This window comes from Rhinoderma darwinii, chromosome 2 (genome assembly GCF_050947455.1).
Source record: "Rhinoderma darwinii isolate aRhiDar2 chromosome 2, aRhiDar2.hap1, whole genome shotgun sequence".
Taxonomy (NCBI): Eukaryota; Metazoa; Chordata; class Amphibia; order Anura; family Rhinodermatidae; genus Rhinoderma; species Rhinoderma darwinii.
In genome coordinates, this window is record NC_134688.1 from 448,769,485 (window position 1) to 448,793,896 (window position 24,412).

General features: G+C 38.9%; 1 protein-coding gene across 1 annotated transcript in view; it reads right to left on the reverse strand.

Annotated features, from left to right (window-relative positions):
• The window catches only part of TMPRSS15 (transmembrane serine protease 15), a 259,431-nt gene that overhangs the window by 182,452 nt on the left and 52,567 nt on the right, over positions 1 to 24,412 (reverse strand). Inside the window, exons 6-7 of the mRNA XM_075851216.1 lie at positions 19,825 to 19,944; positions 19,560 to 19,562 (exon numbers count right to left, since the gene is read on the reverse strand). Of these exons, the coding sequence (XP_075707331.1) occupies positions 19,560 to 19,562; positions 19,825 to 19,944 (123 nt within the window). The remainder of the gene's footprint in view (positions 1 to 19,559; positions 19,563 to 19,824; positions 19,945 to 24,412) is intronic.

Here is a 24,412-nt window from a genome sequence, read left to right on the forward strand (position 1 = left end):
GATATTACAATATGCTTCGACCCTCGCAGCCTTCCCGTTGTCCCTTCCTGGGATTCCTCCCACTTCAACAGCATTGTGATCACCTAAGTACTATATTAATACATAGAATTTACACACTGTTTGTTGTATTCATATGTAAATGTTTCATTCAACAGGCAGCCTGCCCCCAAGGCCGCCGTTAGGCACTGGCCTACAGTGCATTTAGGTAAATTCTGCCTACTTACAGCACTTGATGAGGATTTGTATTTTATTTTCTAGTCGCTTTCTGTTTTTAATTGAAAATGTTCAATTGTGGCACAGTTACAGTGATACAATCAATAGGTTAATTCCGTCACATACAGTAGCTGCGTCTAATATGGTCCACAAGTGTGATGTAGTGATGGAATTTAGTAATACTTGCCTGCAGGTTATATTGGCTCAGCAGTGAACCAGTCGGTTGAAATCCTGGTAGAGATATTCACATTAACTGTGCCCCCTCTAGATCTCTGCAAATGACACTATCTTGTAGGGAAAGTAAAAGGCCCTATAGATTGGCGTGGGTCAATCATACATGGGATGACCAATTTTAAGGCTGTAATTATTGTATGGATACTGCTGGGGACACTATTAGGCAGTGCTGGGACTACTATATTACAGGGGTTACTGTTTGGGCACCTCTTGGGCTCTAACTAATGTACACAGTCAATGAAAGGTACATATTGTATGCACTAGCATTCAATATCTCAGGATAGCCCTGGAGGCCTTTTATGTGAATTAACATTAATAGTATATTATTGAGGGTAAGGCCCATGAAAAATATTTATCATCTATCTACAGGATAGGTGATGAATGTATGACCGCAAAGCGTCCTGCAGCTAGGACCCCCAGCGATTCATTCTAATGGGATTGATGATGCTGTAAATGTAGCAATAGTCACATGCGTGACACAGACCCCCTATTCTCCTGATCGTTGGGTGTCCCAGTGATCGGACCTGGGGCGGTCATACATTTGTCACCTATCCTTTAGATAGGCAATAAAATGTTTTTCATGGGCCAATCCCTGATATCAATATCTGATTGGTAATGGCCTGATCCCTGGAACTCCAATGATCAGTTGAAAGTCCCAGATACACCACAGCCTTCGCCCAGGGTATTTTCGTACTGCAGCTCATACCCAGCTCAGTCCCAGTCAGTTAAAATAATCTGTAGAGACATGGCAATATGGAAATGGATGGTGCTGTCAATTATTGCAGCGAAAGACCCGCCGCCGCTGCCCCATTCCTCTAATGATCAATGAGGGTCCCGTGGATCAGACCCCCACTCATCACACATTTTTAACTCATGTTCACTTTTTTATATGGGATTGCCAACTATATAAGTCTTTATAACCAAAGTACTTGGGCTTCTATCTCTGTTTCCATATTTTGTGTAACAACTTTGTCATTAATAGACTTCATGCTTGAATATGAAAATCGACTGTCTCATTTCTAAATGAATGATTATACAATACTGTTTTGCTCACATAGCAATTTCCATGATTTAGTTTCGCTTTAATAAAACTTTTATACAAACAAGTCAAGTACTTGAAGTTGAAGCATGCGACAAACGTGTTTATGAAGTGTTGAATCCAGCAATAAGTGCCCAGCACAGCATTAAGTAATTGCAACGCTTAATATATAAGAACATTAACTTTTAATTAGATTTGGGAGAGAGCTGCTCTGCTCTTCCACCACATCTGATAAAATCATACATATATAAAAGATATAATAATACTTTCTAGTCTTATGCTGGGTTTTGTCGGGAGCTATTTTTAAACACACCAGGCAAATTAAAGCAACAAAATGAGTAAGTGGAGAAAGTAACAAACAAATGTAACTGTAAATCTAATGGCAGAGCGTTATGTGCCCCACAAAAGTCCACATTAACATCTCAATATAACTACGCTGTTTTAAGGACAAGACAACATTTTTCCAGAGCTAATAATACATTAACATTATTGCTGTTTACTGCAAAACAGTACAGAGCCTAATGTATATACTACCGGATTTACTCACCGCCATATATTGCAATATAAGTGTGCAGGAACAGAGGAGCATGATAAAAAGCCTGGTAAAAATGTTGTAAGATAAGATTATACGCCCTCAGTACTAGGCCATTTTTTCCTTTACGTGTGATGAGGAAAGGGAAAGAACATTTACATTTATTTTAAAAGGTTTGTCTAACTCAATAAAACATTTTTAAAACAGCCTACAATGGTGTAAAATAACAAAAGAAGTAAAACTCACCTTATCGATCCCCTGCTGCTCCCATGCTGCTGACTCTCCGGTCCACTGCCGGTCTTTGTCCTTACTGCTCCTGCAAAGACTTATCGACATGACATGACATGACATGTGACTGCTGCAGCCAATCACATCACTGAAGTCACCACTGCGTCCAGTAAGTGGTCACATGTCGTGTCGATACATCATCGCTGGAATATCAAGAACAGAGACCGGTGGGGGACAGGGGAAGCAGTGGTTCTGGAGCGGCATGGGATTGATAAGGTGAGTATAACTTATTTTGTTATGTTACACCATTGTAAGCTGTGTTTTTTTTTTTTAATTCGGGTTGGACAATCCCTTTAAAGCTTTGACTCCAATATATTTCTGCCAAACTTTTAACTACTTATTGTAACGTCCGTGGTAGCTGACCACAAACTCCATCCATCCTGTCGACGCCCTCCTCTCCAGAGATGTCTGCACATACGGCCGTCCTGTTCCACAGTGACCACCAGGGTGCGCTTGCAAGCTCAGTCCAGACTTAAGAAGCCAAAGCGCACGCAGGTGGGAGATTCAGCTGATTGGTCCCAGAGCACCCTGGGCTATAAGAAGGGCCCAGCCCAGCCCATCCCTCCTATGCCTGAGCGTTTGTCTATGCAAATGATCTCCTAGTGTCTTCCAATTCCCAGTGTTTCCCATACCTGTATCCTGTATCCCGTGCTATCCTGGTCAAGTGCCGTGCCGAGCTGTAGTCGTGCTGTGCTGCATACCACGCTGTCCCGCTACACCATGCCTGACGTCTGCCTGCTGCCTAGTCCCAGCCGAGCCTGCCTTGCTACTGTCCGAGCTGCCACAGGTACCCTATATGAACTATAGACTGTTACCTGTGCCCTGTTAGCCAGCTGTCTACGGACCCAATGTGACACTTATATCAGGAAACCATTGAAGGACTACTGATGTCCACTTTGCATCATTCTCTTTTAGTTTTCCACTACTCTTAAAGTTTGCCTTTTATTTTTTAACCTAAATAGGTCCCCATTTATCTGCTGAATAATTTCATAATTTATCTTTATAGGGGTTGGAGCTCCATTTTACTGATACAGAATTTAAAATCCCCTGCTTCCCTTTCCTCAGTCAGTTGAAGGATAACATTTTGGATGCCTGCAGCGACCACTAGGGGGAGCTTACTGAAGACAGAGTTATTATTGAGTTAAATAAGAGCTGTAAAAATCTTCAATTAGTAATCTCCCCCTAATGGCAGTTTTAGGGCAGCCATGTTATATACTGTATCACCTAGACAGGCAGCCATATTACTTAAGTAAACACACACACAGTAAAATAGTTGTAATAACAATAATAATAATCATTATTCCACCATTAGTCCTATTGAGTCAGTCCATGAATGTGTCCTTCCTATTGGTCTAGCACATGTATGTCATGTAATGCTGTTGCTACTTACATGACGTGACATATGGGGGGGACGTGACAGGTGCCATATTTAGTCCTATTCAGTTTAGTATATAGTCTTCCTTGTTCACAACTGCACCACTATCCCCTGGTCATCCCTATGTGGGATGCAATAGTCAAGATCTTTGTTTAGCAGCAGTAGTAGCCACTGGTATAACTGGTGAATAGGAAGATTTCAGATGTATTGTTTGAGAAAGTGTTGCTGTGGGGTAATGAACATGGGAAGACAGGAGCGCTGAAATTTCTCGCACAGTGGTTGACTCTGCTGCATCACAGCGATCATTATGCTAAACATTTATTTTTATGCATGGAAGATTGGATATTTTAATAAGAAAACAAATGTAACACAGGGGCTCAGACTGGTGATTTTTATACAGTATAATCAGATCTAATGAACTCAGAAGCTGAGGCTCAGCGCACTAGAAAAGTCACATTTGTTCCACTACTTTCTACGTTTTTTTTAACATAAACAAAAATATTTCAATTCAATGGCTAATGTGCAATCTTATCTATGAGGCACTGACTTGTACAATGTGATGCTCTAAAGATAATTATTAAATTGTGTTTATAAAGACTTAAAGTGAATCTCTACCTTTTATCATCATGTGCGGATTCATTCTATTATATATATATTATATCTATATAGTGATCAGACCTTTGTTTTTCAGATACAGAGCCCCATGGGTGTCGCTGGCACTGGGCCTTTGGGGCCTCAGCCCCGGAACTTTGGCCCAGTGCACCAGATCCCCGGGCGACTGCCGCTACCGGGGGTCGCAAAAAATAAAATAAGACCACTGGATCAAAAACCACCACGTCAGGACCTATACAGTATAAGATTACTGTCTGCTGGGGCCCTGTATCTAAGCCTAACATGTGGTAGGCTTAGGTAAATGGTCCATCTGACAGTATCACACATGGGCCCTGTATCTAAGCCTACCACATAGTAGGTTTAGATACATGGCCATGAATGATACTGTCTGATGGGCCCAGTATCTAAGCCTACCACATTGCAGCTGAGAATCGGAGCATGTTCACTGCGGCTCCCTTCTCCTACACTGACAAGCAGAGAAGAGATGTCAGAATGTATTTCTGTGGTGCTGTGTGTGATGGTCAGTGGGATCTAACATTTTATATTATCCCAAGTACAGAATACTGGGGCTGTATAAGCTCAGGGATTGCTTTTCTCGGCAGGCTGTGAAGTAAGACAGCACTGACGAGCGACGGAGAACAGTGGGGATGAGCTACTTGTAGCAGGAGCGGAGTCATGTGTGCGCTGTTGCCCGCCCAAAGACACTGCTCAGGAGAAGGATCACAGAGAGTAAACGGTTCCCACATTTTTTTAGCATCAATTTTAGGGCAAATAGAATTGTTTTAATGATTATTAACGATCTGTATTTTTTTGTTTTGTGGGATAGCCTCTTTAAAACTAACAAGCTACATGCAGCCACCACTAGAGGGAGCGCACTGCACACCGTCTTATCGTTGAATTAATGATACTGTATAACCGTATGCAGGAGGCTCCTAAGCTCCCTCTAGTGGTGGCTGCAGGTAGCTCTGCTGTGTAGGAAAAACTTAGAAGGGGACTCAGCGATAAATCAGAGCTGCGACCACGACATTCTCAGAATCAGAGAGGATTCCAGAGGTAGGACCACAACTAATCATAAAGCGATGGCATATTCTATTACTGTATAATGAGAAGCTACAAAATTGGGCTTGTTCAGCTTGGAAAAAAAAGACGTCTTAGAGGTGATCTTATTACCATGTATAAATATATGTGTGGTCAATGCAAAGAACTTTCCAAGGATTCTACAAAGGACCAGGGGACATTCATTGCATGTGGAAGAAAGACGTCTCAGACATTAACCCCTTCCCGCTTTTGGGCGTGACTGTACGTCCAAATTCAAAGTGCGTTCCCGCACACGGGCATACAGTCACGCCCTATAGATAAAGCCGGCACAGGAGCTGTGCGTGCTTCATCTTCAGTGGCTGTCAGCTGTCATGCACAGCTGACATCCCACTGCAATGGCTGCGATGGCAGTTACCACCGATCGCAGCCATTTAACTCCTTGAATGCGGCTGTCAATGGCATCCGCCACATTGAAGTGGTTGACAGAGGGAGGGAGCTCCCTCTGTACCCCCCCGGGCCCTCCCGAGATGGATTGCTGGTGGCGATGGTTGCTATGGCAACCAGGAAGCCGTTTCTAGGCTTCCTGGTTTCCCAGGCACGGTAGCCTATTAGGTCCTGCCCGAGGCAGGACCTAATACGCTAACTGTCAAATGAAGAATGACAGTTACAATACACTGCACTACATAAGTAGTGCAGTGTGTTGTACCGGGGATCAGAAGACCAGATCTTCAAGTCCCCAGGTCAGTGTAATAAAAAAAGTTAAAAAAGTTAAAAAAAAATGTGAAAGAAAAATAAATAAATAAAAGTTTTAACTAATAAAAACAATAATCGCCCTGTTTCCCTGATCGACTCCTTTATTATTAGAAAAAAAATGAAAACATGAAAAAAAATATATACATAATAGGTATCGCCACGTTCGGAACGGCCTGATCTATAAAAATGTCACATTATTTTTACCGCACGGTGAACACCGTAAAAATTTTTAATAAAAAACCATGACAGCATTTTTTTTTTTGGTCATCTTGTCTCAAAAAAAATGTAATAAAAAGTGATCAAAAAGTTCCAAGTAACGCAAAATGGTACCAATAGAAACTACAATAGAAACTACAGCGCATAAAACAAGCCCTCCCACAGTGATATAAACGAAAAAATAAAAAAGTTATGGCTGTCAGAAAATGGCGACACTAAAACATGATTTTTTCGAAAAGAGTATTTTTGTTGTGAGAACGTAGTGAAATAAAGTTAACATGTTGTTTATACTGCACGGTGAACACTGTAAAAAATAAAGAAACAAAACCGTGCCAGAATTGCTGTTTTTGGGTTTCCTCATCTCCGAAAAAATGGAATAAATAGTAATAAAAAAAATCGCATGTACCCCAAAATGGAACCAATAAAAATTACAGCTCATTCCACAAAAAACAAGCCCTCACACAGCTCCGTCACCGGAAAAATAACACGTTATGACTCTCAAAACGCAATGATGCTAAATTATGCGAAATGACGACCCAGACAAATTTTTTAGGTCCAGTAGAATGTCACTAAATACCCCACATCATCATTTGCTGGACCCCACAGTTGGACCCTGTAGACGCAGCGGAGATGAGGAAACACTAGGGCCTTGTGCTGCTTATAGGGATATTATGCCCTGATGCACTCCGCCCAGTTTACATATACCCTGATGTTCCCCGCCCAGCTTACATATACCCTTATGTACTCCGCCCAGCTTACATATACCCTGATGTACTCCGCCCAGCTTACATATACCCTTATGTACTCCGCCCAGCTTACATATATCCCCAAATTATAAGCTGAAATACCACTAAAACACCAAGCAAAATCTGCGCTTCAAAAGCCAAATGGTGGCCCAACTGAGCCTGGCAGTGTGCCCAAACGGCAATTTATGACCACATATGGAGTATTACTGTATTCTGGAGAACCTGCTTAACAATTTATGGGATGTGTGTCTACGGTGGAACAAGCTGGGCACAACACATTGTGCACTGAAATGGCATATCTGTGGAAAATGTCAATTTTCAATCTGCAACATCTATTCTTTACTCATTTTTGCAAAACACTTGTGCAGTCAAAATGCTCACTACACCCCTATATAAATACTTTGAGGGATTTTGTTTCAAAAATTGGGTAATTTTTCGGGGATACCGCTGTACTGGTACTATAGCTCAATGCAACATGTTGTCAAAAAACGAATCTTGTAAAATCTCAACTCCAAATACTAAATGGCGCTCCTTCCCTTTAGAGCCTTGCTGTGTGTCCAAACAGCCGTTTATGATCACATGTTGGGTATTTCCCTACTCTGAAGAAGTTGCTTTACAAATGTTACGGTGCTTTTTCTCCTTTGAGAAAATGAAAAATTTTGAACTATTGCTACATCTTATTGGAAAATAATGTAATTTTTCATTTTCACTGCCCATTTCTAATAAAATCTATGAGACACCTGTGGAGTCAAAATGCTCACTACCCCCCTAGATGAATTCCTCAATGGGTGTAGTTTGCCAAATTGAGTCACTTTTGGGGGGTTTCCACTGTACTGGTACCTAAGGGGCTTTACAAATGCGACATGGTGCAGAAAAAACAATCCAGCAAAATCTGCTCTCCAAAAGCCAAATGTCATGCCTTCCCTTCCGAGTCCTGCCGCTTGCCCAAACAGCAGTTTATGACCACATGTTGAGTATTTCCGTACTCTGGAGAAGTTGCTTTACAAATGTTGTGGTGCTTTTCCTCATTTATATGTTGAAAAAATTAAAAATTCTGAGGTAAAGCTACATCTTATTGGAAAATAATGTAATTTTTCATTTTCACTGCCCAATTATAATGAAATCTATGAAATATCTGTGTGGTCAAAATGATCACTACACCCCTAGATGAATTCCTCTAGGGGTGTAGTTTCCCAAATGGAGTCACTTTTGGGGGGTTTCCTTTGTTTTTGCACCACAAGACCTCTTCTAACCTGACATGGTGCCTGAAATATAATTGAAGAAAAGGAAGGCCGAAAAATCCACTAGGTGCTCCTTTGTTTCATGGATCGTAGCACACTAGGGCCACATGTGGGATATTTATAAAAACTGAAGAATCAGGGCAATAAATATTCAGTTGTGTTTCTCTGGTAAAAAACCTTCAGTATTACAGGAAAAATGGATCAAAATGGAATTTCTGCAAAAAAAATTAAATTTGCAAATTTCCCTTTCACTTTGCTTTAATTCCTGTGAAACGCATAAAGGGTTAAGAAACTTTCTAAATGCTGTTTTGAATACTTTAAGGGGTGCCGTTTTTAAAATGGGGTTATTTGTGGGGGTTCCTAATATATAAGGCCCTCAAAGCTACTTCAGACCTGAACTGTTCCCTAAAAAAATAGGCTTTTGAAATTTTCTTGAAAATGTGAGAAATTGCTGTTAAACTTATAAGCCTTGTAACGTCCTAGAAAAATAAAAGGATGTTCAAAAAATGATGCAAACATAAAGTAGACATATGGGAAATGTGAACTAGTCACTATTTTGTGTGGTATTACTATCTGTCTTACAAGTGCTATCTTTAGTGCTGTTCACAAAAAATATTGAATTTATCTACCAAATTTTTTTCACTAACATAAAGTACAATATGTCACAAGAAACAATCTCAGAATCGCTTGGATAGGTAAAAGAATTCCAGAGTTATTACCACATAAATTGACACGTCAGTTTTAAAAAATGAGGCTGTGTCATTTGGTCCAAAAGTGGCTGCGTCCTTACGGGGTTAATATAGAAAATTATTCTTTAAGAGTAGTTAAACTTTGGAATGTCTTATCTCAAGAGGTAATAATGACAGATGCTATGTCAGCATTCAAAAAAAGGGCTAGATGTTTATCTAATGATGAATGGCTTTGAGGGTTATAAATAACTTAGCAATGAATGATGTGTAATTGATCTGCCTATGTAACTATGCAATAGTATTGGACCGATTTAAATGTAAAAAAGATAGAATATAAAATGGCATTCAAGGGTTAACATTTACTCAGGGTGTGTAATAAACCTGGAATATTTTCTTGTAAAAAGTTATTGTCATATTTTTTTTTTCATGTAGACTATATTGATTTATATTGAAATCCAAGTAGTAGGAGAAGCTAGCTAGTTCCTTTTTCATTAATATCATTAATGAAATATACTTCCCAGACCCATACACTTGAGCTGCAATATCAGACACAACCCACAGACAGGGGTGTTGCTGTTTCTGGAAGAAAGCAGCCATGTTATTGTAATCTTGGACAATCCATTTAAGGGAATAGCTGAGCCGGTACCCCCCTCAGACTTTAATTCAGAGAGCAGTGCGCAAGCTTGAATGTGCAGAAGTGCCCATGGAGTTGTGACCCTGAGTGCCCGAAAATCCCTGGAGATAAGACTCCACTGGTTGATGGCACCTTTAATAGCATTTCACTTTCAGACTTTTTCCCACCTCGGTTTTTTACTTCCGGTCAGGTAGTAGGCATATTTCACAGGACTATTATTATTTATTTTTTATGTCACGGTGTGTTCCACTTGCACGTATTTCTGTCATAAGGACTTTTCATTGTGCGGTATCCTTATGGAATGTCCCTCCTGATGGTCAGGGATGGGGGTATTTGTGACCACCACGTTCCTCACCCCCTGTCACCCGGCTCTCTCTTCCAGCTGTAGCAAAACCTGAAGTTTGAACCCAAGTGGTGGCTTGAGGTGGCAGCCTATGCAGACCCCAATGCACGGAGGGAGGCAATTTGCCCTTCACCCTTGTTGGACCTTCTGGCTCAGAAGATTTCTCCGTTTGGAGAGGGCTTGCAATAGACCGCATTCTTGTGCACATTTTTGTGATTCACTTTTTGAATGAAAGAAATCTGTATCTCTACCTGGTAAACTTCACTTCATGAACAACAATGTTTAGTCTTCAGGTCAACACATATTCAGTGGACCCCTATTTTGAAGTCAAATCAAGATAACATTTCTCTTTGAAGGTTATGAATGGAACCGTTTTCTGAATTGCATTGTAGATGCCTAAACAGCGGTCCTGGATTTAGGTAAGTCCACTAATACTTGTATTATTATATATAAATCCATTTATAATTTCAATACAGAAGGGGATCAAGAATACGAAGTTTATGTAAGTATCATATGTAATAATATTACTTCTGCTGCAGATTCATAGAGTTCCTCTCTCAGATCCTTAAATCTAAGCAGAATGTAAGCTCGAAATAAGATAAAGACAAGGTTCCAGAAGTGACAGCGAGCATGGCTTGAGTTAATAAAGCAGCCTCTTGCAGACACTACAGCCCAGACTCGTGAAGCATTACTACCAAGTCGAGTCATTAGTTTTACAATGTGATGCATCAGTAAAAGATCTTAGAGCAACACTAATGCGGGAAAAACATCCTGTAGCGATTACAAGTCAGGCTCAGGCAATCACACAGAGAGAGTGTGTCAAATTGAAAAGGTAGTGCTAGCTGTGCGATTTGGAAGGAAGTCATTTCACAGCAATACATATGGTTGATATGTAGAGATGTACTCCAATCTCATGCCACTGGCTAAAATCACAAAGGCTCCCTCATTGAACCTGCCAAAGCTGTTAAATCTCAAGAATTGTATGAATGTCAGAAATGATAGCGACTGCAATGACTTACAAATCGCTAGCTCACTAAGTAGGGCTTATCTCCCTAATACAAATAAAAAGGACTAAAAAAAGACAGCGTCCATAAATATGTATGATTCCTCCTTTGCAGCAAAGGATAAGGTAATAGAAATAACAAATAATCAGTAAAAAAAAGGGATAAGCATGAGAAAGCACTCAATGTAGTCTCACATTATATCAGAAGACATTGGTTACTAGAAGTGTCGCGTTGAATTTGGAAATATTGCCACCGGGTCCTCTGGGATTGTTGTATAAAATACTCACTTGTTTGAAGGAGTTTTTTGGAATTAGAAGAAAAGGGTCTACTTTTTTTCCAGACACAGCACCACTCCTGTATTTTGGTTGGGTCTGGTTTTGCAGCTCAACCCTATTCACTTGAATGGGGATGAGTTGCAATACCGGACATGACCCATGGACAGGCGTTGTTTCTTGAAGAAAAGGACGATCCCTTTTTCTAATCCTGGAGAACATCTTTAAAATAATGGTAAATATGAGTCCTTGAAATGTCCTTTCTATTAAATTCTATGTTGTATCTGGAAAAGCGCAGTGACAACCAACATGTCAACCAAAACAGCTCTCAGATATCTCTCTAGAGTTGTGAATAACAAATCTGTCTAATTGTGCAGGAAGATGGGAATGTGAAGTTGTGAACAGATTTCACTCCATAATAAAACCGATTTGCCGCTGCAGACAAAATGTAGTGTTACATGGCAGCCATTCAAATGAATGACCATCCATGTAATACAGTGACAACCCGGGCCACCACAGTGTGAGTCGCTCTAATACATAGCGGTTCTCCTCTCTATAAGCCACATCAGAGACCCGCTAATACTTAGACACCGCACTAACTTGTAGAGAAAACTTTTAAGGGGGAACATCTATCTATGGCGTCCATGTGGCCTAATTTGTAAAAAAAAACCCAGACAGAACTATAAATGGCAAAATACAACTGGACAAAAGAGAAAACGTCAAGGACTTAAATTTACAGGTGATTTTTCAATTCCAGTGCAGAATGTACAGTACTTTCAATAAATGACATGAGGTTCACCCACAAGGGATATTTTCTACACTATTCCATGGAAACACTGCAGAAATCACTCCATGTTCAAAATGGAAATACTGTACCATGCCAATTTCGACATAGCTTTCTCTGCACTTTTGCTGAGCAGAGTGGATTTCACCAACACAAGGCCAATTCGATTTTTCCACTATCCCCATCTCATGTTCATCTTCACTAGGCTAAAGAAACCATAAAAATGTCTGTCCTATGGGCTTGGTATTTGGTGATGACAGTTTTATCACCTTTAATGTAACCAGGCAGATATTTTTGATGTTGGGTCTGTATTAGATGCACAATTATCTGTAAGTGAGTACGTGTTATGGCACCACTACGTTTGTCAAGAGGGATCACAGGACCAACTCCACATGTTCTTTATAAATAATTCGATCTGTTGCATCATTTAATTGATGCCTAGCATAAGACCAAGTTAGCAGCTCATTTCATGGATATATGACATATTAGTGATAGTTTATACCAGAATTTATAGGTCTAACCATAACTAAAATATATCTTCACCATGGAATCCTTTGGAAATATCTCCACATTTTAGGACCTTGTCTAGAACCTCCAAGCACTGTGTGTGAACCCAGAGAGTCAATCATCTTGATATCCCTGTAAGCCCCTTCTCCAATACTGATCATCCACCTTCATCCATCCTCTTAGACATGTTCTTTAACCCAGTATTGCACACCAATGTGTTTTAGCCATTGCACACTTCATACACGTACTCTGCATTTTTTATATGCTAATATAACTCAGTAACAGAAAAAAAACAAAAACCTCCCCCTACCACAGTAAATAATGTGTAGTAGGGATTGGAGAAACTTAATTCCCATCCATAGTATGCTTTATTGTTGTCTCTTGTGTGGGTGGCTGTTACTCAGTTTACTTCTCCTATATCTAGGTATTTGATTGGCTTGTTGTATGCATTTTGCACTTTATACTTAACTCCAGTCCTAGAATACTTATGTGGCTTACATTGATTGTAGCATTTGCACTCTCCATTTTCTATATGTACTGTATCTGATTGACTATAGACCTTGGTGTTAATCCTTCATCGTGGATATGTTTACATTTTCATTTTTATCTATATATACACTACCGTTCAAAAGTTTGGGGTCACCCAGACAATTTTGTGTTTTCCATGAAAACTCACACTTATATTTATCAAATGAGTTGCAAAATGACTAGAAAATATAGTCAAGACATTGACAAGATTAGAAATAATGATTTTTATTTGAAATAATAATTTTCTCCTTCAAACTTTGCTTTCGTCAAAGAATGCTCCATTTGCAGCAATTACAGCATTGCAGACCTTTGGAATTCTAGCTGTTAATTTGCTGAGGTAATCAGGAGAAATGTCACCCCATGCTTCCAGGAGCCCCTCCCACAAGTTGGATTGGCTTGATGAGCACTTCTTGCGTACCATACGGTCAAGCTGCTCCCACAACAGCTCTATGGGGTTGAGATCTGGTGATTGCGCTGGCCACTCCATTACAGATAGAATACTAACTGCCTGCTTCTTCCCTAAATAGTTCTTGCATAATTTGGAGGTGTGCTTTGGGTCATTGTCCTGTTGTTGGATGAAATTGGCTCCAATGAAGCGCTGTCCACAGGGTATGGCATGGCGTTGCAAAATGGAGTGATAGCCTTCCTTATTCAAAATCCCTTTTACCTTGTACAAATCTTCCACTTTACCAGCACCAAAGCAACCCCAGACCATCACATTACCTGCACCATGCTTGACAGATGGCGTCAGGCACTCTTCCAGCATCTTTTCAGTTATTCTGCGTCTCACAAATGTTCTTCTGTGTGATCCAAACACCTCAAACTTCGATTCGTCTGTCCATAACACTTTTTTCAAATTTTCCTCTGTCCAATGTCTATGTGCTTTTGCCCATATTAATCTTTTCCTTTTATTAGCCAGTCTCAGATATGGCTTTTTCTTTGCCACTCTGCCCTGAAGGCCAGCATCCCGGAGTCGCCTCTTCACTGTAGACGTTGACACTGGCGTTTTGCGGGTACTATTTAATGAAGCTGCCAGTTGAGGACCTGTGAGGCGTCTATTTCTCAAACTAGAGACTCTAATGTACTTGTCTTGTTGCTCAGTTGTGCAGCGGGGCCTCCCGCTTCTCTTTCTACTCTGGATAGAGCCTGTTTGTGCTTACCTCTGAAGGGAGTAGTACACACCGTTGTTGGAAATCTTCAGTTTCTTGTCAATTTCTCGCATGGAATAGCCTTCATTTCTAAGAACAAGAATAGACTGTCGAGTTTCACATGAAAGCTCTCTTTTTCTAGCCATTTTGAGAGTTTAATCGAGCCCACAAATCTAATGCTCCAGATTCTCAACTAGCTCAAAGGAAGGTCAGTTTTATAGCTCCTCTAAACAGCAAAACTGTTTACAGCGGTGTTAACATAATTGCACAAGGGTTTTCAAGTGTTTTCTAATCATCCATTAGCCTTCTAACACAGTTAGCAAAAACAATGTACCATTAGAACACTGGACTGATGGTTGCTGGAAATGGGCCTCTATACACCTATGTAGATATTGCATTAAAAACCAGACGTTTGCAGCTAGAATAGTCATTTAGCACATTAACAATGTATAGAGTGTATTTCTGATTAATTTAATGTTATCTTCATTGAAAAAAACTGTGCTTTTCTTTCAAAAATAAGGAAATTTCTAAGTGACCCTAAACTTTTGAACGGTAGTGTATATATATGTAGCAATAAAGTTTTCATTGAATTTATAATTATTTTGTGAATGTTGCTGTCATCTTGTCGGAGGTATTTTATATTTAGACAGCACCGGTTTTCCTTTTGGAGCTAGTACAAGCCCCTTTCTTGTAGGTGGTAGGAGAGTGTGTATTGTCTTGGTCAGACAAGTATAATTGAGCCTGCTCTGCAGAAGAGCTGGAATTGTATTTTGCATGTCAGAGAAACTTAGTGGAATAGGGTTAGGCCCCTGAACTTGGAACCATCACCGTTTTCCTCCTCCAGTGGCTAAGTTGGAGGTCGCATGTAAAGTAAGAAGGATCACACTGAGTGTCTGTGTATAATTCTGTATACAGTGTTGTACCATTTAACATATATTGTGATCTGTGCTGAGTAGTCATCAAAAGGGACGGCTGTCTGTAAATGGACTGTGAAGTAGTGTTCGACACCGATCCCAGGACGCGTGTTTTGGACGTTGGCACCATTAACTGATGACTGCTTGGGTGTGTACCTGGGTATTGTAAAGGGTAGTGGTTGACTAACAAGAGTTGCATTCTTCATAGCGTGGCCAAGGGCAGAGGGCTCTTCCCTTACCCTTGGAGTAGGCTGGGACATAGTGGGGTGATTCCCACAGTGACCAACTTAGGCGCAGCCGGTACACCGGCCGTCCAGCCGAGCAGAAAGTTAGAGAGAATTGCAGGAGAAAAGGTGGATCTTTCCAGGGGCGCTGCTGTGTGGTGGAAATGATAGGAACGAAGTCCGGAAGGTATTGATAATAAATTCAATTTATTGTGAGTGGCTACGCGTTTCAACGATGAACAATTGTCTTCCTCAGGCCATGTACATATTACAATGGACACATCTTATATAGCATGTGGGTTCAAATTGACACAAGTGAAAAAAAAACACCAAATCTGCAGAGGTCAAGGTGCGATCGTGACGTCGCTCCCGGCTTTTTCCGTTATTCCCATCGCGGGGCAGTAAATGCGTAATATGTTTAACATACAAGCCAAATAGTTATTTGTAAACAGATATACAAGTCAAAAAATGAAAAATAAAAAATAATAAATAAAAAATAAAAAGTATGAAGAGCTCACAAACATCTCACTATAATTAATATACGACTAGACAGGGAATCATGCATTAGTCAGTACGTAGTAGGGTGAAAAAAGTAGACTGAGTTATGAAATAATCATATAATCGTTAGGGCTACAGTAGAAGCCACTGTGTTGCTGGGTTAAAATGAACGAAGCCGGGACGCGGCTTCGTTACCAGGACAACCAAGCAGAGAACGGAGCGACAGAGCAAATGAAGAGATCTGCGCTTGCTGTGGGTAAGTTATTGAAAGCTTAAAAACTACTTAAAAACATACATTATTTAATTTAGCACGATTCCCAAAAATGTTCGGTCCTGTTTTCAATAGGAATAAGCAGTGTATTTAAAACTCTGGTATGTAATTCAATAAGAGGAATATTATTTTTTGCAATAGAGTACAATAAAAGTAGTGGTTTAGAAAAAGGTTAAAACTGCAATTGTATTATTAGGTCAACAGTGCGGGACAACGGGACCGGAGAATCTGAAGAAAAACAGGGATAAGACAGGCAGAACATGCTGCAGGTAAGTTGATAAAAAAGTCAATTATGGTTAAAATGATAGTATGTGAAAAATTTACTATTTAATCATTTTTAAAAAGAAAAGGGGAAAGTACACGGCATAAGTAAACTATGTGGATATGAGGGTTTGCGTGGCAAATTTATTCATTCATTATGCGTTCTCTTTTTGCCACGCAAACCCTCATATCCACATAGTTTACTTATGCCGTGTACTTTCCCCTTTTCTTTTTAAAAATGATTAAATAGTAAATTTTTCACATACTATCATTTTAACCATAATTGACTTTTTTATCAACTTACCTGCAGCATGTTCTGCCTGTCTTATCCCTGTTTTTCTTCAGATTCTCCGGTCCCGTTGTCCCGCACTGTTGACCTAATAATACAATTGCAGTTTTAACCTTTTTCTAAACCACTACTTTTATTGTACTCTATTGCAAAAAATAATATTCCTCTTATTGAATTACATACCAGAGTTTTAAATACACTGCTTATTCCTATTGAAAACAGGACCGAACATTTTTGGGAATCGTGCTAAATTAAATAATGTATGTTTTTAAGTAGTTTTTAAGCTTTCAATAACTTACCCACAGCAAGCGCAGATCTCTTCATTTGCTCTGTCGCTCCGTTCTCTGCTTGGTTGTCCTGGTAACGAAGCCGCGTCCCGGCTTCGTTCATTTTAACCCAGCAACACAGTGGCTTCTACTGTAGCCCTAACGATTATATGATTATTTCATAACTCAGTCTACTTTTTTCACCCTACTACGTACTGACTAATGCATGATTCCCTGTCTAGTCGTATATTAATTATAGTGAGATGTTTGTGAGCTCTTCATACTTTTTATTTTTTATTTATTATTTTTTATTTTTCATTTTTTGACTTGTATATCTGTTTACAAATAACTATTTGGCTTGTATGTTAAACATATTACGCATTTACTGCCCCGCGATGGGAATAACGGAAAAAGCCGGGAGTGACGTCACGATCGCACCTTGACCTCTGCAGATTTTTATTTTTTTTTTCACTTGTGTCAATTTGAACCCACATGCTATATAAGATGTGTCCATTGTAATATGTACATGGCCTGAGGAAGACGATTGTTCATCGTTGAAACACGTAGCCACTCACAATAAATTGAATTTATTATCAATACCTTCCGGACTTCGTTCCTATCATTTCCACCACACAGCAGCGCCCCTGGAAAGATCCACCTTTTCTCCTGCAATTCTCTCTACCTAAGCGGTCCCATCTGGTTACCGACTCGGATCTGGCAGCAGCACTGTGGTTCATACATGCCTTATAACTTCGTATCCAGGTGAGCACATTGCTTGCTCTTTTGTCTCACCCTTACCTACTGATCTGCACAAGGTGGCGCCGTTTTTTCTCTTATCATTTCATTTTAGGTTGAGCACAAAGTTAGGCGCACATGGTGTTAGTGGGATTCCTGTGTTCATTTAAGGTCCCCACCCCAAGTTGAACATTCAGAGTATTGTCACTGTTCACTCAAGTATAATGTTTTTGAAGAATAAAGCTTGTAAATAAATCTACTGCCCACCGTTACAAATGCTCAAACATACACTTTTCTGGTGCGATGCCGCTGCCATTATCACCTTTTAACTAAATGTTCTGGTCAGATATAACTGGCTTAATGCTCATATATGTTATTGTTCCTGTTGAAGATTTTCAGTAAGAAACCTCAATCTTCTTGTATTCACTTTTGTAATGATCATCATTTAACATAACGCAAAACCAATCACCTAAAATAACATTACTGGAAGTAATTTAAATGGTCATCTTTGACATTGAATATGTTGTTTGTCCTTGTAATGTATTTAAATTCCCATCTGATGGTCTAAGGCAGGGATATATCCAGAAGAGGTGCTTTAAAAAGGAGGCTTGTGGATTAATGCATAGAAAAGCTGTTACTTGGTGTGAATATAATTTTGTGCAGTCTCTGACCAATTGATCTTATGCTGCGTGGACATTTTGCTCCATAACTAACCCACTTCTTCCTGAATCCTGCAATATGTTTTCATGTTCCCATGAAATCCGATTTAGAAAGGCAGTAAATGGATTTGTAATATGATAAATTACATTGCAATCACTGGTGTATATATAGGACTTGGCACTGTTATTCCCTCTGATCAGGAAAAAAAAATGTTGGAGGATTTAGATCTCTGACGACATGAAAGAAGTGTTCCAAGTCTTTAAGATCCGTTTCTTTGATATTCTCACACTTCATTCTTTTTATACTCATTGGGTATTTTTTTTTTTTACCAATGTAATTTTCCTGTTACATTTCTTACAATAGAAATCTAATAATTGCTGTACAGATTTTCCATTAGACAATAATGACTGCAATTTTCCAATTTTTTCAACATCTTATCTGGATAATCCGGATAATAAAATTGGGGTTGGAATGATGTTTGCATTAAAAGGAGAGACTTCCAGCAATGTACAATACAGTTGTCTAGAGGATCAATGTCTGTTCTGAATATGGCTCCCTGCTACATATATTCTGGCGTTATAACCGATATAGCCAACCTTTGTGAAAACACATTTTTTTGCTTTCTGTCCTCTGTCCTGCCATTTATATTGCCAAGAAATGGAAAAATGTCCTGCACTCTATTTTCTTTTTCAGACTTCCTCTGCTAAATTCGACATTAGGGTTAGGAATTCTTCACAAGACCCATTGGATGTGTTAATATAGTAAGCAACTTTCATTCAAATAAAAAATCCTCCGAAATCAGCAAAGAAACATGAATACAACAACGAGATTGTGGGATTGTAACTATGTAATTTAAATATTTTTGAGAATATATAAAACATAAAGAAGCCTTGAAAAAAGTTCCTTGGCTCTAACCATGGGCAAATAAAATCACATATTCGTTTACTGGACCTTGCTGGAGTGCTGCAATCTCTTTTCTTGTATGGTATTATTTTGAGGTGTGGATTAAGATCTAGTTGCTTTGCACCCACCACATTATTACACGAGTGCTGATTCATTTAAATATTAATGGTATTTTTATATATATATATATATATATATATATATATATATATATATATATATATATATATATATATATATAAAGCGCCAACATATTCTGCAGTACTGTACTTGGGTTATAGTCGTCCACATTATATTCTCTATCCTCTGTGGTGCTCAGAATCTAATTTCTTTATCCCACACATGCTAGGGCCATTGATGTAAATGGGGTCTGGAGAACCAAAAGCAATGCCTAAATTAATATCACTAGTTAAACGGTCTTCATTGTAAGGATAATCCTCTTGCAGTGAAATGATGTCACGTACAATGAGTATCATTACTAACAGCTTTTATAAAATGTATCACCTGTTGCTACAGTATAATAATAGTAAAAAGAAAACACAAAAAAACAAGAAAATAAAATGCTCCATAAGTTAATGACACAGATCCCTGCAGTATTTTCTCTTACCACATGTGCTGTTATATTCATCAGAACCATCTGGGCAATCAGGCAATCCATCACAATACTGAGAGTCCTGTATACATGTAACAGCATCATTACACATTTTCTGGTAGGGTGGACAATGAGCTGGGAAAAAATATAAAAGTTCTCAGTATGGATTTTACATTAACATCTATATATATATATATATATATATATATGATATTCTATATTTCACTTGTCATGTATCTGGTCACAGATATACTGTTTAATATTCTATAAACACCTTTAAATAATATGTACTGAAAAATCCACAATTGTTATATCAGAATACGTCCATTACTATAGAAAAAAAAACACAGCTTGATAAAATCAGCTGCCATGAATTCAATAAAAAAATCTTAAGCAGCATTTCCACCTGAAGGTATTTTTTACAAAAATATACAACAGTAAGAGACAGAGAAAGGCATAGATTGATGGGCCTCTTAGGCTCTGTTCACATCTGCGTTGGGGTCCCGTTCTGACGTTCCGTCTGAGGTTTCCGTCAGGACAGGACCCTGAGCAGACACAAACTGACAACCACGGAAACCAGAGGTTTCCGTTTCCATCACCATTGATTTCAATGGTGACGGAGCCGGTGCCCGTGGTTTCTGTTTGTCTCTTTTGTGTACCGGCACCGGCTCCGTCACCATTGAAATCAATGGTGACGGAAACGGAAACCTCTAGTTTCCGTCGGTGTCCCTTTCTGACGGAAACCACTGATGGAACGTCAGCACGGGACCCCAGCGCCTTGTGAACAGAGCCTTACCCCTTCTTTGTCCTCAGTCATAGAGCAATTCAGCCGCAAGGCTGCAGATTTGATCAGTTTCTTTCAGGACATGGGACTAGAATCAAATGGATTGTCAAGGATAAGAAAAAAGGGTCTGCCCCCCCCCCCCCCCGAGATACAGCACCACTCTTGTCTATGGGCTTTGTCTGGTATTGCAGCTCTGCCCCATTCACTTGATGAGATTAGAAAAAAGTGTCTGACATTCACTTAAATAAAGATGAGCTGAAATGCCATGTACAGCCCATAGAGAAAAGTGGTGCTGATTCTGGGAGAAAGTCAACCCTTTTTTTCTGATTCCGGACATCCTTTTTCACCCCTGAACAATTGCCCACTTTCTTTTCACCTCTTTTGGCATTACTGCCTTAAAGCTCCTGTAATCTTGCAGGAGCAGGTCAGGTGCCCAGCTGTCACAGACAGCCAGTGACCCTAAGGAGAAGAAGGAAGCGGTTTATATTTGTTTTATGTTCTCCCAACCAAAACAAAAAAGACAATCCTTTTTAATCCCTTTACTTTAAAGTCAATTTGAAATCTTAAAGAATAACTATAAATTAAAAAATTGTGAGTTCAACAAATAATACAAATTTAAGACTGCTAAACCACCATAAGCTCAAAATTGCTAAAAAAAAAAAAAAAAAAGTGTCTGGTCATTTAGGACCAAAACCAAAACAGTCTGAATATTAAGGCTTAAGGGGGTATTTTCAAAATCAGACTTTATCACCTATCCAAAGGATAGGTGATAATTTTCTGATTGTTGGGGGATCCACTGCTGGGATCTCCCCCAATCATGAGAACAGGGTTCCCCAGGTCCTCCTCACTGATCAACTGCAGTGAGGAGATTGAATAGAGCACCGGTCGAGCATGCCCGCTGACGGACTGTTCAAAGATTATGTGAATAACTGAAACAGCCGAGTACATCGCTCGGCTGTTTCCCTCATTCTCATAGACAGTGAATGGAGCGGCAGCCGCATGCTCGATCGCCGCTCCATTCAAGCTCCTCCTTACTGTGGGTAGTGCAGTGATAAGGATCTAGGGCTTCAGGATCCCCATTCCCATGATTGGTGAGGGTCACAGTGTTCAGAAAATTATCACCAATTCTGTGGAAAGGTGATAATTTATGGTTTTGGGAATACCCCTTTAATGTGTTGGCTTTCCTTCAGTCAATGAACAAGAATATATAAAATAATTCCATAAATGAAAATTTACTAATATAGATTTATCAATGGAGTTACTTTCTTCATCAACACTTCCGATAACAACTTCTATTTTAGTACCTTCAAGTTAGTTTTGACTCACGTTTTTATGTGAATGTAAAACTTTAATTTGTACATTTTTAAACAATAGGTAAGTTGCAGAATAATAAAGTACATCAATTCATAATACACAATAACTTCTCAAATAATTAAATACCTTTATAATATGTATAGTGCTTTATATTATAACCACAGTAAATAGACAGTGGTTAAGAATTACTCAACAATTCAGCATTGACTCTTTTAGGAATAATGAAGCCATAACCATAGTGGACTAAAAGGTCTTTTTATTTTATCTTAACTATTTATATAATCTTGGCTCAAAACACTGAATCATTATTTAACAACAAAAAAACAACACAATTATACTAAAACATGCGCTTAATTTTCAGCCATTAACTCAAAAACATTTTAATTATTTGTTCTGTTACTCAATGGTTGCCTAGTGAAAAATATATTGAAGAGGCTCTTTAAAATATGAAGGAAACATGAAACATGATTTGATTTATTTTTGTAATTATTATTTTTTTTTATAGAAATAATTACTGTAGTAATAATGGAAGAATATAATATGTAACAGTATATAACAGTTAAATGGCTCAGGGGCGGACAACAGAGAGCTACTGAGGGTCCCATTCAAGAACAGTATATTGGTCCCTTGCTTTACATCTGTTAATTTTATGGGTGTGGGTTGCAGGGGCGAGCATACCATAGGTTAAGGGTCTCACTACCACCTTCAATGCAAAACTGTAACAGTTTTCGATTGTCTACGGGATTGCATGTAAGGGCCTGATCTTATGAACTTCACTGCTCACAGTCAATGGTGGGTTGTTAGAGAGACATAATAGGGTAACAGGACCTAGAATAAGCTAATGGAGAACAAGGGGCCCATATACTGTTTATGCGCAGGGGATCTCTACTGTCTATGTTCGGGTGGGGTGCTTGTTATTGACAAAATTTTTCATGGTTTTCCAAAATATCTTTCCGTGGTCTGCTAATCCACCAATAATTGTGAGCCATAGGGGGAATCAATAATGAAGTCTAATCTTTAATTTCAAAGTAGCAATGGCCCCCTTGTCTGTAGGGCCCATGTGCAGTTGCACAGGTTGCACAAATTCCCAACCTTAGACTAAATGGACTTCAACTTTATAAAGTGTATACAAATTTCTAAAACCATTCTGCTAGAATTCTCAGATATACAACAGCCCGCATTTACTAATAATGGCGCATTGTACTCCAGTAAAGGTAGAATGGGTAATTAGTGAGATTTGGACCAATTTTTGTTTTAAAACTGCACAGCTCTTAATAAATTTGGCAAAGTTTGAACTCTCTGACAGACAAAAAAAAAATAATTTAGACGTAGATTTGCACCAAAAAAATCCACTATTTGTCCTTACTCCAATTAATAAATATTTGGCTTAAACTATGTCCCCTGGGAGACCACACAAGCTGCAGGTTTCAATGTGACTTTTAAAAATGTGCATTTTACACCAAAAACTGGCATAAGAACATTTTGATAAATGTGGGACAATATATTGACTCCAAGAGGATTTCCAAGCGAAATAGCCATGTGTTAGTAAGCCAGAAGTTACAGCCGTTTTCTTTTTTGAGATATGAACATTTTTCTGTTCAGTTGTGGCCATTTGTTTCAAAAAGTCACACAAACTACAGCTGTACTGGTTGTTGTTTTTTTTTTAACTAGCTTCTTCTCTTTTGTACGCTGGCGCTGGCTGCTACATGCACTAATAAAGTCAGAAGACCACAAATAAAGGTCTTATATATATGGTATTTTATTATTTTCTTTGCTTATTTTTTTTAGGGTGGAAATATAAAAGACGTGCAGAAATGTATTGATTCAAACTGTCTACAATATCATAGTTAAAAAAAACATTAACATTCTCTTATCTCTCTATAAATTCACGTGCTGGATAAAACATGTTTTCTTCAATTTAAAGGGGTTGTCTCTTGAAGACAACCCAATTAATATGACCTATTAGGACAAGTGGACATAATAGAGGGGAGTCACCTGTTTGGGATCCCCCTATTTTAGACTGAGAGGACATCTACTAGCAAAGAGTAGCTCTTAGGCTCTGTTCATATCACATTTGTGATTACTATTCGACGTATGCACCAGGAAAACTCCTATCACACACGCCAGATGTATCCATAGGTCATGCATCTGGTGTATGCCAAAGGGGTATCCCTTTGGCATAAGCTGGGCCGGTATGTGTTGGCATACTTTTTGTTTTTTACTGTATAGAAGACTAGAGGAGCAGAAGCCATCCCAGTAGGAGACACTCATGGGTATGTTTTACTCTAGTTTATTTTTACTTATTTGCACTGTTACTGGCTCCTTCTAAGCGATGGTCTGAGATGACATAATATATTTAAGCACTATGCATTTTATGTTAATTACATTTATGTATATATTTTTATTTTATTTCAGCTGGTTATATTTCATGCCCTCTCTTATTCATATACCTTATGTATCACTATGCACTTTATTATAAGAACATTTTCATTATTATTGCTACTA